The sequence below is a fragment of the Heterodontus francisci genome, chromosome 8 (assembly GCF_036365525.1).
Source record: "Heterodontus francisci isolate sHetFra1 chromosome 8, sHetFra1.hap1, whole genome shotgun sequence".
Taxonomy (NCBI): Eukaryota; Metazoa; Chordata; class Chondrichthyes; order Heterodontiformes; family Heterodontidae; genus Heterodontus; species Heterodontus francisci.
Genome location: NC_090378.1, coordinates 34,993,167 through 35,013,704, shown reverse-complemented (window position 1 = coordinate 35,013,704; position 20,538 = coordinate 34,993,167). Strand labels below are relative to the sequence as shown.

The 20,538-nt window shown below is 44.0% G+C and overlaps 1 protein-coding gene across 2 annotated transcripts in view; it reads right to left on the bottom strand.

Moving 5' to 3' along the window:
• Nucleotides 1-571: 571 nt before the first annotated feature.
• Nucleotides 572-20,538, bottom strand: part of LOC137372741 (MOB kinase activator 3C-like) — a 76,301-nt gene continuing 56,334 nt past the window's right edge. Inside the window, exons 3-5 of one of the 2 annotated variants that reach the window (XR_010975489.1) lie at nucleotides 18,205-18,407; nucleotides 16,365-16,554; nucleotides 572-4,101 (exon numbers count right to left, since the gene is read on the bottom strand). Coding sequence is in view for 1 of the 2 variants with exons in the window: in XM_068036934.1 (XP_067893035.1) it covers nucleotides 4,072-4,101; nucleotides 18,205-18,407 (233 nt within the window). In the remaining variant the exon portion in view is untranslated. The remainder of the gene's footprint in view (nucleotides 4,102-16,364; nucleotides 16,555-18,204; nucleotides 18,408-20,538) is intronic. The other variant, XM_068036934.1, reaches the window with a different exon arrangement.

Here is a 20,538-nt window from a genome sequence, read left to right as displayed (position 1 = left end):
CGGCAGCGAGGCCTGGACAACGTATGCCAGCCAAGAGCGACGTCTCAATTCATTCCATCTTCGCTGCCTTCGGAGAATACTTGGCATCAGGTGGCAGGACTATATCTCCAACACAGAAGTCCTTGAAGCGGCCAACATCCCCAGCTTATACACACTACTGAGTCAGCGGCGCTTGAGATGGCTTGGCCATGTGAGCCGCATGGAAGATGGCAGGATCCCCAAAGACACATTGTACAGCGAGCTCGCCACTGGTATCAGACCTACCGGCCGTCCATGTCTCCGTTATAAAGACGTCTGCAAACGCGACATGAAATCGTGTGACATTGATCACAAGTCGTGGGAGTCAGTTGCCAGCATTCGCCAGAGCTGGCGGGCAGCCATAAAGACAGGGCTAAATTGTGGCGAGTCGAAGAGACTTAGTAGTTGGCAGGAAAAAAGACAGAGGCGCAAGGGGAGAGCCAACTGTGCAACAGCCCCAACAAACAAATTTCTCTGCAGCACCTGTGGAAGAGCCTGTCACTCCAGAATTGGCCTTTATAGCCACTCCAGGCGCTGCTTCACAAACCACTGACCACCTCCAGGCGCGTATCCATTGTCTCTCGAGATAAGGAGGCCCAAAAAGAAAGAAAAAAAAAAAAAAAAAAGAATCATTGTGCCCCATAATATTTACAGGGACACATTGAGGATTCTTCTATTACTTTTTAAAATGAAAGCATTCCGTTATTGTGATACGAAATTCCCACCAACTGTTTCTAACAGGTCATCTGAGACAGTCTACAGCTATCCACATCCTATCTATAATCTTACATTGCCAAACCTGGTGTCAACGATATTTCTGTAAAGGAGGCTGGAGAAATGTATTTCATGTCAGTGTGGCTCAGTTGTATTACTCTCACCTATGAGCCAAAGATAGTGGGTTCAAACCACACAAAAGGACCTAAGCACATAACCTAGACAACACTTCAGTGAAGTACTGAAGGAGTGCTTCCTTGTCAGAAGTGTAGTCTCGCAAATGGGACATGAAACCAAGGGTCCAGATGGCTGTTAAGATGGAAATAAAAGATCCCATGCACTATATGAAGAAGTATATTGAAGTTTTCCCATCGTCCTGGACAATATTTGTCCCTTAACCAATGACGATGATGTATTCCCTGTAATATAGAAAAAAAAATTGTCAAACATTTTTGAGTCAGAACAGTGACTCTTCAATCTAAATGATATAAATGTTGTCAATATTTGACTAACAGAATATTAGGGGAGATTTTCCTGGCAAACTTGATCAATTGATGCAGAGTATCAGAAAATCGAGCAAGTTGGAGCATGCACCTGTAAAGGAATCTGTATGACTTTCCTTCTATTCAGGTTAAACAACAGTATTTACAACAATCAGATTGTGTGGATCTCATCATCAATGGACAGACCGTATGTTATGCATTGTGCATGACCCTGGCTATAAGCAACATTGCTTATCTGGACGTACAGCAAAGGTGCACTAGATTGGTTCCTGGGATGAGACGGTTGTCCTATGATGAGAGGCTGAGTAAATTGGGCTTATATTCTCTGGAGTTTAGAAGAATGAGAGGTGATCTCATTGAAACACGCAAGATTCTGAAGGGGCTCAACAGGGTAGACACTAAGAAGTTGTTTCCCCCGGCTGGGGAATCTAGATCACGAAGGCACAGTCTCAGGACAAAGGGTCGATCATTTAGGACTGAAATGAGGAGAAATTGCTTCACTCAGAGATTTGGGAATCTTTGGAATTCTCTACCCCAGAGAATTGTGGATGCTCCATTGTTGAATATATTTAAGTTGAGGTAGACAGACTTTTGGTCTCTCGAGGAATCAAGGGATCTGGGAAGCAGGCAGGAAAGTGGAGTTGAAGCAGAAGATCAGCCATGATTGTATTGAATGGTGGAGCAGGCTCGAGGGGCCATATGGTCTACTCCATTTCTTATGTTCTTATCCATTCAATCTATTGTATAGAACAGAGTTCCAATGAATTTGGCATTTTGATTAAATGTCATTTAAAAGACCTGAAATTGTTCAGATGTTTCACTACACATCATAAAATATTCCAAGGTAACATAATATCCAATATCAATGTAACTTTATTTCTTGTTTATTTCTTATAAAAATTGGAATCTATTGGCCGATATTTATCTAAAGGTCTGATTCTGATATAATCGTTGCCAGTTTTTACAAGGTCCTGTAGCTACATTGAATGAAGGTTCCAAGGTGTTTCAAAGCCCAGTATGAGCTGTACATTTAAAACCAGGGTTTCACAAATGACATTCATACGATTCAAAGGGTTGGCTAGGTATTTTTAGTTTTGTACTGAGTGCTTTCATGCAGTCAGTTGCTAGACTTAGAAAAGGCAAAAGCTGACATTTCACTCTTATCTGGTCGTATGCGACTAAGTTGATTCAATTCTCAATCCTGTAAAAATCCAATACACACTGCACTCCTGTCAAATCTTATTATTTCTGCACATATTTTAATGTCAGCTCTCGATGTATCAGAGGTGAGTGATCTTTCTCCTTGATTCAGCAATGTATGGCTTGTGTATTGCTGTGTCTTTACTAGGTGACAGAGATTTTTTTCCAAAAAGGCCACAGCATGGCCATTGTACCATTAGTGATGCTATTACGTTACCCTGTTCATTATTGGGGAGACAGGCAGAATTAATTTATAAACTAAAAATTATCAGATGTTTTGAATCATCACATTAACAGAGTAAAAACTAATCTAATCAGTCACTGATAGTATAGCGCTGTTGGTGTTTGTCTGATGCCCAATGCTCACATGATATTTGTCTGATGCCTATCTGTCTAATGCTGAGGTGGTATCAATCTAATCCCCTAATCTACTGCTGGGATGGAATATACTTGATCCCTAATGGCCTTGTATATATGCCTGACACCTTTTGATTTGCTGTTAATGTGGTTTCTATCTGATTCCTGGTAGTCTGGTGCTGGGGTGGTATATTCCAGCTGAGTGGCCCAGAGGGTACGGTGATGAAGTGTACATCCACTGCCAATGTGTTGGACATTAAAACTATGGGGAGTGGATGGTGGCAAACATTTGGGCTCCAAATATGTGGTCACAGGTATCCCTGATTATTTTTTCATTCATGCATGGGATATGGGCATCATTGGCAGGGCCAGCATTTGTTGCCCATCCCTAATTGCCCTTGAGAATGCTGTGGTGAGCTGCCTTCTTGAACCGCTGCAGTCCATCTGGTGCAGATAATCGCTCTGTTCTGTTAGGAAGGGAGTTCCAAGATTTTGATCTAGTGACATTGAAGAAACAGCGATATATTTCCAAGTCAGGATGGTGTGTGGCTTGGAGGGGAACTTGCAGGTCATGGTGTTCCCATGCATCTGCTGCCCTTGTCATTCTAGGTGGTACAGGTCATGGGTTTGGAAGATGCTTTCAAAAGAGGCGTGGTGAGTTGCTGTAGTACATCTTGTAGATGATACAAACTGCTGCCACTGTGCAGCAGTGGTGGAGGAAGTGAATGTTGAAGGTGGTGGATGGGGTGTTGATCTATCGGACTGCTTTATCCTGGATGGTGTCGAGCTTCTTGAGTGTTGTTGGAGCTGTACTGAGTAAGCAAAGAGGGTTATATGAGTCAAATATTTTAGTTTAGGGACAGACAGCGATTCCTTTCGTCTGTGACAAGCTTTGAGTAAGTGTATTTTGTTTGGGCAATCTAACAATAAAATTGCGCAGGTGCGCTGAACTGCCGTCAGTTGACTGGATTGAATTGGTTTTGAGAACAAAAAAGGGGGAATACAAGTGATGGCCATCCTGAGATGAGGGCCATTTGATTGTAGTATGTATTCCATCACTGCCAAACTGTTCCCCTGAAGAAACTTTATGAATACAATGAACATTCGTATAATTCTTGATTTATGCTTTTAAAAGATTTCTCTTGTGCGGCTTTTGCAGGGATTCAGATCATAGATTTTCTCTTTCTGGTAATCTTCTTTGCACCGGACAGTATATGGCTCAATTGTTGGATTTTATGTCACGGGGGAGAGTTGCTGTGTAGTCTCTCTCAAGCCAAAATCAGTGACAAATTTTCTCTGTCATCAATTTCTGTTAGGAAAAAAAAGAATAAAGAGTTAAGCATTTTCCTATTAAAAGGAGCTCTTTACATTTCAGGGGAGTTTTAGAGCACACTCAATTTCTAGAACAGCCAGATCATTGGGAACTTCTGTATTGGAGCAAATTCTGTGAATGTCGCACCACAGCCAACAACAGTTTGCATTTATATAGCACCTTTTAATGTCATAAAATGTTCCAAAGTATTTAATATGGTTAGTAATTACAATATGATTATCGCACTATCACTTAGGAATTTGGATTGAAAGATTGAAAAAGTTGAAAAGGATTTCACTGAAAACTCCGACAATCAACAGAGTTAAGGAACAGGAATTTGGGTATTGGGTTGGGACCATGACATCGGAGTCAAATGGGAGTCCCAACCCTGCACTGAGTGTGAAAACTGTCAACTGGCAGTGATTTTCCTCGAATTGACCAATTAGCGGCCAGAGAACGGGCTCGCCGTCCAGTTAAGGACAGCAGATGGACTCTCAAAGCTGGAGGACCAATAGGAGGCCCTCCAGCTGGGCAGGAGCAGCAGCCTGCCGTTTCAGGTGAGAGAGCGACAGACAGGCAGACAGTACCTCCATTTTGAGTTGCACTCTAAGGAACTTCAAAGCCTATTAAATTAAAAAATGGCCACAGCTGCCAGGCCACAATCATGGAGGGGAAACCCTTCCGCAGCGCTCGCCACCGGCACGCTTCCCCTCCCCTGCCCTGCCCCCACCCAGTCTGTCGCCAGGATGCCGCCTCCAGGCAGCTGGCCTAGTCCCTGACACCTCAGGGGGCCCCACAGGCCAATTGGAAAACTCCAGTCAGCCTCTGATAATTGGCCTTAATAGGCCATTCCCTTACTTAATTGGCTACCCATCACTTGCAGGCAGGTATCCCTTCCATCTCCAATCCCATGTCCAGGGAAATGGCCCGGTAGTAGGATAGTGTCAACAAGCAAGTATGCTGGCCAGTGGAGTTAATTTTCACACCCACCCACCTCTGCATTCATGGGGACAAGAATTCTGTCCAAGAGATTTTTAGTTGCATTTCTCAATGTGGGTAGGTTGGTGACATTTTAGCTGTCCAATACAATTATATATCGGGAAATGCAAACTACTTTGCACTTTAAAAAGCTCACAGAACAAATTAAAAGTGAAAAGAATTTCAAAAAATACAAGTATGATTACAGATTAATAGATAAACTACCACTTAGGCCCAAACCAGGCAGGTCTGTTCCTTTAAGTTACATATCATGGTTGCCATTCAATTATTTTTGAGATTAAACATTTGGCTTGATTCTTTATGATGACATTTACTGATCCCCGAGAGTACTCCATTGGCTGTAAAGCACTTTGGGACATCTGGTGACCATGAAAGGTGCTATATAAATGCAAGTCTTTTTTTTTTGTCCACTGATACACTTGAGGCCTTCCGCGAGTGGTGGGCATTGGAGGAACTGGAGTGCATAGTTGGCACAAGTAATAGATTTATTATTTTATTTTAATTTTTTTTATTAATTGAGTTAAAATTTCACTTTCTGCCGTGGTGGGATTCGAACCCATGTCCCCAGAGCATTAGCTTGGTGGTCCAGATTACTAGTCTAGTGACACTACCACTACACCACTGCCTCCCCTCCCCTCATTTACAACAACAACTTATGTTTATATAGCACCTTTATTGTAATAAAACGTCCCAAGGCACTTCACAAGAGCATTATAAAACAAAATATGACACCGAGCCACATAAGGAGTATTCGGTCAGATGACCAAAAGTTGTTCAAAGAGGTAGGTTTAAGGTGTGTCTTAAAAGGAGGACAGCTAGGTAGCGGGCTGGAGGGAATTCTAGAGCTCAGGACCTAGGCAGCTATAAGCACAGCCACCAAAGAACAAAGAACAAAGAAAATTACAGCACAGGAACAGGTCCTTCGGCCCTCCAAGCCTGCGCCGATCCAAATCCTCTATCTAAACCTGTCGCCTATTTTCTAAGGGTCTGTATCTCTTTACTTCCTGCCCATTCATGTATCTGTCTAGATACATCTTAAAAGACGCTATCGTGCCCGCGTCTACCACCTCCGCTGGCAAAGCGTTCCATGCACCCACCACCCTCTGCGTAAAGAAATTTCCACGCATATCCCCCCTAAACTTTTCCCCTTTCACTTTGAACTCGTGTCCCCTTGTAATTGAATCCCCCACTCTGGGAAAAAGCTTCTTGTTATCCACTCTGTCTATACCTCTCATGATTTTGTACACCTCAATCAGGTCCCCCCTCAACCTCCGTCTTTCTAATGAAAATAATCCTAATCTACTCAACCTCTCTTCATAGCTAGCGCCCTCCATACCAGGCAACATCCTGGTGAATCTCCTCTCCAAAGCATCCACATCCTTTTGGTAATGTGGCGACCAGAACTGCACGCAGTATTCCAAATGTGGCCGAACCAAAGTCCTATACAACTGTAACATGACCTGCCAACTCTCGTACTCAATACCCCGTCCGATGAAGGAAAGCATGCCGTATGCCTTCTTGACCACTCTATTGACCTGCGTTGCCACCTTCAGGGAACAATGTACCTGAACACCCAAATCTCTCTGTACATCAATTTTCCCCAGGACTTTTCCATTTACTGTGTAGTTCACTCTTGAATTGGATCTTCCAAAATGCATCACCTCGCATTTGCCCTGATTGAACTCCATCTGCCATTTTTCTGCCCAGCTCTCCAGTCTATCTATATTCTGCTGTATTCTCTGACAGTCCCCTTCAGTATCTGCTACTCCACCAATCTTAGTGTCGTCTGCAAACTTGCTAATCAGACCACCTATACTTTCCTCCAAATCATTTATGTATATCACAAACAACAGTGGTCCCAGCACGGATCCCTGTGGAACACCACTGGTCACACGTCTCCATTTTGAGAAACTCCCTTCCACTGCTACTCTCTGTCTCCTGTTGCCCAGCCAGTTCTGGAGCACAAGTCTTCAGTACTATTGCTGGAATGTTGTCAGGGCTCATAGCCTTTGCACTATTCAGTGCCTTCAGTCATTTCTTGATATCATGCAGTGAATTGAATTGGCTGAAGACTGGTATCTGTGATGCTGGGGACTTCAGGAGGATGCCGAGATGGATCATCCACTTGGCATTTCTGGCTGAAGATTGTTGCAAATGCTTCAGCCTTATCTTTCGCACTGATGTGCTGGACTCCCCCATCATTGAGGATGGGGATATTTGTGGAGCCACCTCCTCCAGTTAGTTGTTTAATTGTCCACCACCATTCATTACTGGATGTGGTAGGACTGCAGAGCTTAGATCTGATCCGTTGGTTATGGGATCACTTAGCTCTGTCTATCGCACGCTGCTTACGCCTTTTGGCACATTAGCAGTCTTGAGTTGTAGCTTCACCAGGTTGACACCTCATTTTGAGGTCTGTCTGGTGCTGCTCCTGGCATGCCCTCCTGCACTCTTCATTGAACCAGGGTTGGTCCCCCGACTTGATGGTAATGGTAGACTGGGGGCTATGCTGGGCCATGAGGTTACAGATTGTGGTTGAGTACAATTCTGCTGCTGCTGATGGCCCACAGCGCCTCATGGATGAACAGTTTTGCATTGCTAGATCTGGTTGAAATCTATCCCGTTGAGCATGGTGGTAGTGCCACACAACACGATGGAGGGTATGCTCAATGCGAACACGGGACTTTGTCTCCACAAGGACTCCTACCAATGCTGTCATGGATAGATGCATCCGTGGGAGGCAGATTGGTGAGGTCGATGTGAAGTATATCTTTTCCTTTTGTTGGTTCCCTCACCCAGTCTAGCAGCTATGTCCTTTAGGACTCGGCCAACACGGTCAGTAGTGGTGCTACTGAGCCACTCTTGGTGATGGACATTGAAGACTCCTACCCAGAGTACATTCTGTGCCCTTGCCACCCTCAGTGCTTCCTTCAAGTGCTGTTCAACATAGAGGAGTACTGAGTCATCAGCTGACAGGGGGGCTGGTAGGTGGTAATCAGCAGGAGGTTTCCTTGCCCTTGTTTGACCTGATGCCATGAGACTTCATGGGGTCTGGAGTCGATGTTGAGGACTCCCAGGGCAACACCCTCCCTACTGTATACCACTGTGCCACCACCTCCGCTGGGTCTGTCCTGCCGGTTGGACAGGACATACCCGGGGATGATGATGGCGTGTCTGGCACATTGTCTGCAAGATATGATTTGGTGAGTATGACGATGTCAGGTTGTTGCTTGACTAGTCAGTGGGACAGCTCTCCCAACTTTGGCATAAGCCCCCAGATGTTAGTAAGGAGGACTTTGCAGGGTCGACAGTTTTGACATTGTCATTTCTGATGCTTAGGTCGATGCCGGGTGGTCCGTCTGGTTTCATTCCTTATTGACTTCGTAGTGGTTAGATGCAACTGAGTGGGTTGCTAGGCCATTTCAGAGGGCATTTAAGAGTCAACCACATTGCTGTGGGTCTGGAGTCACATGTAGGCCAGACCAGGTAAGGATGGCAGATTTCTTTCCCTAAAGGACATTAGTGAACCAGATGGGTTTTTACAACAATCGACAAAGGTTTCATGGCCATCATTATACTCGCTTTTAATTCCAGATTTTAAAAATTGAATTCAAATTCCACTTTCTGATGTGATGGGGTTCGGACCCATGTGCCAAGAGCAATACCCTGGGTCTCTGGGTTACTAGTCCAGTGACAATACCACTATGCCACAGCCACCCCCCCCCCACCACCCCGTACGGTGGTGCAAAATGTGTAGCAAGCACTAAAGAACTATTTATTTGTATTTTGAAATGCTCTCAGGATGCCTTTTTTAATCAAAAATGTATTAATATGGATTAATGGCAATTCGTTTTTTTTCTTGTTGACGCCATTACATGCAAACTTGGGCTGCTACCCCTCAGTTGCACATTAAAATAGGAAAACAAATATCGTGCTGCAAATCAAGATATGGAATGAAAGGGGCTGACTTTTGACTTTGGATGTTAGCATAAAACAGGCGATATCAAATGAAATAAATGTCATGAAAGATGTACAATGGGCAGCTGAACAAGTAGCACTTGATATACATTCGTCCATTGTCAAAATTACCTCCTGTGAATGTAATGAACCTGAAGGATAAAATTTCATGTAATTGTCAATAATTAGATGGGGGCGGAGAGAGGGATTAACTGATTGATTAATTTATTTTCCACCCGTTCACCAAAACGAAAGCAAACTTCGAATAGGAAGGTTCTTGCCTGAGTCATTCCTTGGGGTTAAAAAAAATTTGCTGAAAGCTTTCTGGTATGTTGTATGAAACTGGGAGGCTTGTTGGTCCAATGCAATAATAAGTGTAAGAAGAAATTGTGGGCTGAATTTTTAGGCCCCAATGGGGATGAGCACGGAGGCGGACGGGCATATAAATTTGCGCCGCTGGCCAGGATGCCAGTTTCCTGATACCATCCCGCCCCTAGGCCATTTTAACAGAGGCAGGATTGGGGGGGCTGCAGGGCTACCCACCTGCAAGCGGTGAGCAGCCAATTCAGCATGTTAAAGGCCTGTTAAGGTTTATTGTCAGTGGTCGACTGGGATTTTCCAGTCAGCTTCCAGGTTTCCAGAGATGTGAGGGAGCAGTATTGCTGCCTAGAGGTGGCCTCCCGGTGGCAGACTGGGGACCAGAGCTCCAGGCAGCCTTAAAGGCCCACCCAGCCTGCCTGGCTTCAGTTGCAGCCTGCTGTTAAGGGTTTTTTTAAATTTTAACTTTAAAAAAGTTGGAGAGGGGGCACCTCAAAATGGCAGCGCCCTCTCTCTCTCTCATTTACCTGACAAGACAACTTGCTGCTTCTTCAGTATTGAAGGGTCTCCTATTGGCCCTCCAGCTTCGAGAGCCCTCCCACCATCCTTAATTGCATGAGAGCCTGGCCTCTGGCCATTAATTGGCCAGTTTGGGGAAAATCACAGCTGGGTGACTGTCCCCACACAGTGTCGCCTCCTGACTTCATTTGACCCTGACAGCGGGGTACTGAAGCCCACGGGGAAAATTCTGCCCTGTAAATCAGACCAGTTTTACTGTCAATAGGGTCATCACTGAGCTGTGGTTTTCCAATTGGATGTTTTTATTATTCATTTTTAATTCCAGTTACGTGGTTCAAAGCTCTAATTTGGCTGCTGTACAAGAGGTTGATGTCTGTCATCTCTTTACAATTGAACCAACTGCAGTCATTGATGCAGGGTTTTTCTCACTCCCTGGAAATAGAGACAGCCCCCTTTCAAATAAGACATATTACATTAATGATGTTTGTGCTACTTTAATTCTGTATTATAAAGACTTCCACTGACAATAGTTGAAACACCCATTGATCTGGAACCCTATTTTAGTGATTTCTGTCCAAGCTGCTAGCAATTAGCATCATGAGGTAAATCAGATGGAACATTGAAAAGTTAAATATATGCCCTTAGTATGGCAGCTCTGAGTACCTTTCACTGTTAATCACCTATGGTAACTTACAATTTATGGCAGCAGTGGTATCAAGAGATGTGCAGTTTCTACTTCTTTACTCCGAAGTGTGCTACTGTCTGTCAAAATGCTACCAGCACCACTTCTAATTTGTTCCCAATGGTTGTACAACTCCTACATATTGAGAGGTTTTGGCAGAGGATTGAGGAAATTTCAATATTAACGAGCCTATGAGTGGGCAAGTGGCATTGGGGCAGAAAGACCTTTGTTAATTAAGGGTGAATGATAAGGAGTTTCATTCTAGAAATACTGGCAATGTAAATAAAATACAATTCAGATTTGTGAAAGAACAAATGGGATGAGGAGTATTTGAATGAAGTCTGCTGCTGTTTTCACTATCATTGTATTTTGTCCACTTCCCAACCACGTTTACATAATTGCTTGGAAAATGATGACAAGCTCTGTTGACATGGTGACACTCAAAGAGAAGATATATTCCAGTTAGCCATTATTTTAGCAAAAAAAGACAGCAATCAGAAAGTAGAAGTTTGTACTTTTGGTAAAATTATCCACAGAAGGAATTTTATTCCCTGAAAGGGCCCGAGTTAACTCACAGTAATGTTCTTGTACATAACAGAAATTCCACCTAAAAACTGAGATGCAGTCTACAATATGGACAGAAATCTGATGATCTTGTATATCACACATGCTAGTTTGAAAACCCATCATATAGAATACAGTCATGTGAACAACATCTTGTGATTTTAAAAGAAAAATATGGACAGTAGCCTTGGTTTGCAGTGGCCTTGATAGCTGATTTACCACTTGTTTTGTCAGCAGTTCATGGTCTCTGTCTCAAAATCAAACTTTTCCATTAGCCCCAGCAAAGCAAATGTAATAATGCTATTACCACCAAAGAGACTTTCGGCAAATGAAGACAAACTGGATGAAGGCAAAGAGGACTGCCTGATGGTGTCGTTATTCAGCAGTAAGAGAGGATCCACACTCAGTAACAAACTTGGCACATCTGAATATAGATTGCATTGCAGTATATATGCCACTTATTATAATAGAACACTTAAACATTAACTTAGGACTTAAAAAGGTCACTACTTGCAGTTAAAAGAGCTGCATGTACTGCAATACATGGCCATCTCAACATCACCCTCCCCATGCCCCAGTCCAATTGTCTGGCAACAGTGCTGCTTTATGAATTCAACTTATCATGGTATCACAGCATTTCCTTGTATAAGCCTTTTCCTGACATCCACTGCCCTTTCTCAACATCATATTTTTAATATCACCAGGTTTAAGGTCACTTGAATCTTGAATAATTAGTCTGAAGTCAGTTTTCAATTCTTACTCTTACTCCAAACGGAATTAAATTTTCTGACATGTCTAGTATTTTAAACTCCATTTAAAACAAGACTGTCTGAAGTCATTATGATCACATTATAGGCATCTGGTATTGGACTCTTCAAATGTCATTTTGTGCCATTTTATCTCATTTTACAGTGTTTGCATTTTGACGATACCGGATTAAATTTTTTACACCAACAATAACTATAACTTGTATTTGTATAGTGCTTTTAATGTAGTAAAAGGTCTCAAGCCACTTCACAGGAGCATTATCAAACAAAATTTGACACAGAGCTACATAAATAGAAATTAGGGCAGATGACCAAAGAGATTTTAAGGAGTGTCTTAAAGGAGGAAAGAGAGGTGGAGAGTTGAGGGAGGGAATTCCAGAGCTAAAAGCTTGTGAGCTGAAGGTACAACCATCAATGGGAGAATGATTTAAGATCAGAGAAGAGGCTAAAATTGGAGAATTGCAGATATCTTGGCAGGTTGTAGGGCTGGATGAGATTACAGAGATAGGGAGGCGCAAGGCTGAGAATTGAGGCGTTGTTTAACCAGGAGCCAAGGTTCATCAGCGAGCGTAGGAGTGATGGGTGAAGCGGTCTTGGCCTGAATTAGGACACCGGCTGCAGAGTTTTGGATGACCTCAAGTTTACAGAGGATAGAATGTGGGAGGCCAGGCAGGAGTGTATTGAAATAGCCAAGTCTAGAGCTAACAAAGGTGTAAATGAGGTGAGCAGATGAGCTGATGTAGAAATGGAGTTGGGTGATATTAGAGAGGTGGAAATAGGCGATTTTAGTGATCGTGTGGATATATGGTCAGATGCTCAGCTTGGAGTCAAATATGACACCAAGGTTGTGAACAATCTGGCTCAGCCGCAGACGGTTACCAGGGAGAGGGATGGAGTCAGTGACTATGAAATGGAGTTTGTGGTGAGGATTGAAAACAATGGCTTCAGTCTTCCCAATATTTAGTTGGAGGAAATTTCTGCTCATCCAGTACTGGATGTCAGATGAGCAGACTGATAATTTGAGAGACAATGGAGCTGTCAAATTGGTGGCAAGATAGAGCTGGGTGTCATCAGTGTACATGTGGAAACTGATGCTGTGTTTGCGAATGATGTCACCAAGGGGCAGCATATAGATTAGAAATAGGAGTGGGCCAAGGATAAGTCCTTGGGGGACACCAGAGGTAATGGAGTGGGAAGAGAAGCCATTGCAGTTAATTCTCTGGCTACAACTAGATAGATAAAAATAGAACCAGGTGAGTGCAGTCCCATCCAGTTGGAGGATGGTGGAGAGGCATTGAAGAACAATGGCATGGTCAGCCATGTCAAAGGATGCAGACAGGTGGAGAAGGATGAGGAGGGGCAGTTTACCATTGTCTCTGCCACATTATATGTCATTTGTGAATTTCATAAGAGCCATTTTGGTACTGTGGCAGGGGGGGGAACCCTGATTGGAGGGATTCAAACATGAAGTTTCATTTTTAGCCCCTGCCGAGGCCAGGATTGGAGGCGATAGTGGGCGCTAGAAATAGCGGCGCTGGCCTGCGTGTTAATTCCCCGGCTTCATCCCACCCCCACCCGACCATTTTCACGCAGGCGGGATGGAGGGAGTGGCAGGGCTACCTGCCCGCACGCGATGGGTGACCAATTCAGTTTATTGGCCACTTAAAGCCAATTAAAGGACCCGACTGGGATTTTCCAGGTGGTGGGGTCAGCGCTCCAGGCAGGCTAACGGTCCTCCCTGCCTGCCTGGGTTCAACAGCAGTTCCTGGCCACCCTGTACAGGGGTTCCCCCCACCACCACCCAAAAGTGGTGATTAGCTGCAAAATTCATTTTTTAATTAAAACTTCTAAAATGTTGGAGAGAGGATGGCTCCATTTTGAAGCAGGCTCTCCCTTACTTACCTTCCATTGCAGCCCGCCACTCCTCTCAAGCTGGAAGGCCTCGAATAGGCCCTCCAGCTTCGAGAGCCCACCAACGGCGATCCTACCCTCCCACCATTAATTGACCATCCTGGGGAAAATCACAATGAGTGACCATTTCCCACACAGTGTGAGTTTCTGACTCACATTTCAGTCTGATGGTGGGAAAAATCCTGCCCATGGAGTTCCTGGAAAGACGGATACGGATTTGGGAGGTGACAGTACGTTCAAGGACTTGAATGAGGCTGTAGTTTACAAGGGTGAAGGGATCAAAGGTTGTTTTTTTTTAAGGAATGATGTCAACAGACCTGAGGGGAACCATTAACAATATCAGCGAAACTGGAAGGGAAGTTGGTTGTTCAGCAGTTTAGTAGGAATAAGGTCCAGGGAGTAGGCGGTTGGTCTCATGGACAAGATGAGCTCAGAGAGGATATGAGAGGAGGTAAGAGATAAGCTTAAGAAAGTTGTGAGTTCAGTTCTAGGGTAGGGAAGAACCTTAGTGGAAGTTTCGCCTGGTGAGCTAAGGGAAGGAAGGGAAGCAGTAGAGGCAGCTGATTGGATGGTCTCAATCTTAATGACAAAGCAGTCCATTAGCTCCTTGCACTTGTTGGAGGAGACAAGGAAAAGGGAGCCAGGATTTTTGCCTCAATATGGGGGTGAAAATGGAGGCGGGCAGGTGTGTAATTTTGCATCATCAGCCGGTGTGCCAGTTTTCCAGCATCAGGGCGGTACAGTGGCGCAGTGGTTAGCACCGCAACCTCATCGCTCCAGCGACCTGGGTTCGATTCTGGGTACTGCCTGTGTGGAGTTTGCAAGTTCTCCCTGTGTCTGCGTGGGTTTCTGCCAGGTGCTCTGGTTTCCTCCCACAGCCAAAGACTTGCAGGTTGATAGGTAAATTTGCCATTGTAAATTGCCCCTAGTGTAGGTAGGTGGTGGGGATGTGGTAGGGAATATGGGATTAATGTATAATTAGTATAAATGGGTGGTTGTTGGTCAGCACAGACTCAGTGGGCCGCAGGACCTGTTTCAGTGCTGTATCTCTCTATGACTCTATCCCGCCCATGAGCCATTTTCCCAGAGGTTGGATCGGGGACAGAAGGGCTACCACCCGCAAACAGCAGGTAGCTCATTAGTACATTTCAAAGACCAATTATCAGAGGCTAACTGGAATTTTCCAATTGGTCTGTGCCCCCCACCCTGTGACATTGGGAATAGGCCAGCTGCCTGGAGGTGGCAGACCAGGGGGCTGTTGAGCTCCTCCACACTTACCTGGCCATAGCTGTGGCCACAGGCCACCCTGTGAAGGGGTTGCCCCTCCACAATAGTAGCCCGGTATGCTGTGACCATTTTTTACTGTTAAAGTTTTTAAAGTTGCTGAGCGTGTGCCTCAAGATGGAGGCGCCCTCTCTCTCCATTACCTGCAACAGGAGACTGCAGCTCCTTCAGTGCTGGAGGGCCTTCTATTGGCTCTCCAGCTTTGAGAGCCTGCCTGCCGTCCTTAATTGGAAGGTGAACACACCCTCTGGCCACGGTCGAGTGCATACTCCCGATACAGTGCAGGGTCATGGCCTCCATTTGGTCCGAACCCAAAATGGAAAACCTTGCCCAGGTGTTAAGCAGATGATTTGCAGTTGAGAAAAGAAGCTGAGGGTTGTCTTGGTATTCCAGGATGATCCTGGAATTCTTGAAACATTAGATCAACTTAGAGGCAAATTGAACCATCTCTGTCATTTGAATGAGGTGAAAAGTCATCGTTTCCTATCTCTACTGCTGTTAAAAATGTTCCCTCTTTAGTCCTCCATTCCAGGAAGATACTAGATGTTAGGTTATATGCAGAATGGAAGGAAACCCCACAGCAATAACCTCCTTTAATACTTCACTGTTTAACTTTTCATGTAGGATTCCCTTGTGTGATATTTAATTATAGTTGTCCCATAATGACAGTGTGGAGTGGAGAATTTCTGGTGTTCTTTTTTGGACCTTCTTTGCATTGAATTCCAGCTGATGCAAACATGTAATTGGATTGAGTGCTGCTGTTCGATTTGCACAGCTGCTTCGAGTGGGCAGTCCCACAACAGCATTTTTATTCTTTGTGTGTGAACACATAGATTTCTGTATTCTTCTCACTTAATACTAGCGTGTGCATGTATAATCGTAAATGAACAAATTGTGTTCAAATGGATAGGAAAGTGCTATAGGAAAGAGATGCAAGATTCTGTTCTACACTGCACTATTCTACCATTGAATATTCCCAGTATGAACCCAACCCTGGCCTTGATTTTACTTTATTCTTGGGCTGATTTACAGTGTTTAGTGGGGGTGAGGTGGGGTGTAATCTGGTGACTTTACAACTATGAAGCTTGCTCTGGCTTCCAACAGTCAAGCAACGTTGCTGAAAAGATACGGCATTTGGATTAATATAAGGCTTCTGATTCACCATCTTCTCTGACATGAAATATGTCTGTCTGAAATCTTCCAGTTGTGCTCTTTCCTCCCTCCCTAAAAAAGAAGTATTTTTATCTTGACATACTTACAATCTGACAACACAGCTGAACCCAGCGTTATTCGTTCATTCTGGGGAAATCACTTCTGTTTCAAATCGCATGCTATTGTTCAGTCTTTTGGGTGAATTGTGTTTGGTTTGAACATGGCCAACATAGCTCCTTAACCCAGCAACAATTGAACTTCATTCAAATTTGGGCCAAATTTTGGCTGGGTTTTATGCTGTTGATTTAAATTTAAAATCATTAGTTTGTATCTTGTGCACAATCACTATGAAACATCAGACAAACACAAAGAACAAGAATAAGAGAGAATGAAAAGGAAGAAAATAATTAATGGCTAAATTAGGCCTACAGTGGAACAGGACAGGGAAAGGTGAGGTGAAAGTGATTGCCCTTGACATCAAGGCTGCATTTGACTGAGTATAGCATCAAGCAGCCCTAGCAAAACTGGAGTCAATGAGAATCAGGGGGAAAACTCTTCGCTGGTTGGAGTCATACCTAGCACAAAGGAAGATGCTTGTGGTTGTTGGAGGTCAATCATCTCAGTTCCAGGACATCACTGCAGGAGTTCTTCAGGGTAGTGTCCTGGGCCCAACCATTTTCAGCTGCTTCATCAATGATCTTCCTTCAATCATAAGGTCAGAAGTGGGGATGTTAGCTGATGATTGCGCAATGTTCAGCACCATTCGTGACTCCTCAGATAGTGAAGCAGTCTGTGTAGAAATGCAGCAAGATCTGGACAATATCCAGGCTTGGGCTGATAAGTGGCAAGTAACATTCGTGCCACACAAGTGCCAGGCAAAGACTATCTCAAACAAGAGAAAATCTAACCATCTCCCCTTGACATTCAATGGCATTACCATCGCTGAATACTCCACTATCAACATCCTAGGGGTTACCATTGACCAGAAACTGAACTGGAGTAGCCATATGACTACCATGGCTAAAAGAGCAGGTCAGAGGCTGGGAATCCTGCAGCAAGTAACTCACCTCCTGACTCCCCAAAGCCTGTCCACCGTCTACAAGGCACAAGTCAGAAGTGTGCTGGAATATTCTCCACTTGCCTGGATGGGTGCAGCTCCAACAACACTCAAGAAGCTCAACACCATCCAGGACAAAGTAGCCCGCTTGATTGGCACAACATCCACATTCACTCCCTCCACCACCAATGCACAGTGGTAGCAGTGTGCACCATCTACAAGATGCACTGTAGCCTCCTTCAACAGCATCTTCCAAACCCCAGACCTCTACCATCTAGAAGGACAAGGGTAGCAGATGCATGGGAACACCATCACCTGCAAGTTCCCCTCCAAGCAACACCATCCTGTCATGGAACTATATCGCTGTTCCTTTACTGTCGCTGGGTCAAAATCCCGGAACTCCCTTCCTAACAGCACTGTGGGTGTACCTACCGCACATTGACTGCAACGGTTCAAGAGGCGGCTCATCACCACCTTCTCAAGGGCAATTAGGGATGGGCAATAAATCCAGTCCTAGCCAGCGATGCCCACATCCCATGAATGAATAAAAAAAAAGGACAGGGAAAGCCAGGGTAGAAAGAGTAGGGACAGGGTTGGGTATATTGTATGAGATAAAAAAAATAATGTAATAATTAGGGGCAGGGTAGAAATTAGAAATTGGTTGGGTGGGGGAATGTTAGGGACAAGATCAACAATTTTTATTTTGCTATGGTAGTTCATTGTTGCTGATTGCACTATTTTCTAGCTTGAAAGTAGCCACCACTAAGAGCATCTGAGAATTTGCATGCCATTCACAAATGGTTAAAGTACACGACCAGTTCTTTAAATGAAGCCATCAGTAATAGCGAGTTCATAGGCAAATATACAACTATACATGTAAGCAAACATACCAGAGGCTCCAACTCTCGCTCATCAGTCAAGTCAAACTCTGTCACAAAGTAGTAAAAATGCTTGTAGCAAGTATTGACATGGGCTTCAGCTCCCATGGTGGTAATCCGATCAAAATGGTGGATGTAAACATGAACAAAGACTCGGAAAAGTCTAGTAAGAATCTTCTTACAGAGTTGCATAAAATTCTTAGGGAAGGGAACACCTAGGAAAAAGGAGACAGCAAAGTTAAAAAATAATTTTGTTTGGAAAAAAAATCTTCATATATACATTTTAATGCTTTCATCATTTAATGTACTCTTCCCCTTCTATTTACTAGGATGATTGAGTGGCATAGCACACATACCTACCTACAAAACTCAGTAAAGGTGATAGTTTCAAAAGCTGACACGGCCCGCAAAAACACTCACAGCTCAACAAACAATTTACAACTGATAAAAAGGCCTCAATAAAGTCCTCTGACCAAGCCCACTGTTTTAAGGTGACTAAATAAATTAATTCCTTTCCCTTACATTGGATATCAGGATTTTCAATAGTGTTTTGGGATCACATTCTGTAAGTCAGTTTGTTTTTCTATGGAAATGGAAACCCAATAATCTTGTATATTGGCAGTCTTACTCAGAATGGCTGGCATGGGATATGGAGAAATTTTACACCAGCGCTTGGCAGCCGTCTCACCCCGGAGGTTGTGATTTTAAGTATTTTGGTAAATTCCAATTTCATGGTTTGCTCTAAATAGAGAGTGAGAGAAAGCAAAAGCATTGTACAGAGAAAGGGCTCTCCCAGCATTCATAGCCCTGGTGAAAGCCTTGTTTTAAATGATGGATCTATAGTGCGAATACTCTTACACCTAATGGGGGGCCATTTTGACTCCACACAACAGTCTAAATCTAGTGATGGTAAATATATACTGCTGCATTAGTTCTATTGCTCATTGGAGCTACATATTCACATTTCTGTGAGGTTGGGAAGCTAAGGTGCCATTCATATCACTCAAATGTGCTACACGCTGCACACCAGTCTCCCACCACCAAAGTGACAACATATTTTAGTGATCTGCTTAAGGGCAGGTCATAGGAAAATAGGAAAACAGGAGCAGGAGTAGGCCATTCAGCCTATCGAGCCTGCTCAGCCATTCAATACGATCATGGCTGATCATCCACTTCATGCCTTTTTCCCACACTATCCCCATATCCCTTTATGTCATTGATATTTAGAAATCTGTCAATCTCTGCTTTAAACATACTCAATGACTGACCTTCCACAGCCCTCTGGCGTAGACAATTCCAAAGATTCACAACCTCTGAAAAAAGAAATTTCTCCTCAGCTCGGTCCTAAGTTGCTTCCCCCTTATTTTGAAATTGTGTCCCCTGATCCTAGACTCCCCTACCAGGGGAAACATTCTACCTGCATCTACCCTGTCTATCCAACCTTGTTGCCTATTCTTGATGATATTCACAAACAATCTACCCTCTTCCACTATCCTTGAAGTATTTTGTAGGTTTCAATGAAACTGCAGGCCCCGTTTCTCCAATCTCTCTTCATAGGACAGTCCTGCCAAACTAGGAACAAGTCTGGTGAACCTTCGTTGCACTCCCTCTATGGCAAATAATATCCTTCCTAAGGGAAGCGGACCAAAACTGCACATCGTACTCCAGCTGCAGTCTAGCCAAGTTCTATATAATTTAGAGGTGGCACAGTGGTGCAGTGGTTAGCACCATAGCCTCACAGCTCCAGCGACCCGGGTTCAGTTCTGGGTACTGCCTGTGCGGAGTTTGTAAGTTCTCCCTGTGACTGCGTGGCTTTCTGCCGGTGCTCTGGTTTCCTCCTACAGCCAAAGACTTGCAGATTGATAGGTAAATTGGCCATTGTAAATTGCCGCTAGTGTAGGTAGGAGAATTGAGAGAAGGTGGGGATGTGGTAGGGAATATGGGATTAATGTAGGATTAGTATAAAGGGGTGGTTGATGGTCAGCACAGACGTGGTGGGCCAAAGGGCCTGTTTCAATGCTGTATCTCTCTATGACTCTAATTGAAGCAAGATTTCACTACTCCTGTACTCAAATCCTCTTGTGATAAAGGCAAACATACCATTAGCCTTCCTAATTGCTTGCTGTACCTGCATGTTACCTTTCAGTGACTTATTGACAAGGATACCCAGGTCCCTTTGTACATCTACACTTTCTAATCTCTTACCATTTAAGAAATAGTTTTTCTAAACCATTTTCTCCATGTCTCACAATCTTGCATTTTCTCTTCAGTCGCTCGTGGGAGCCTCCCATTTTCAATTTCAAGTTATCTAACATCATCATTCTCTTTCTCCCTCTTGGTCTACAT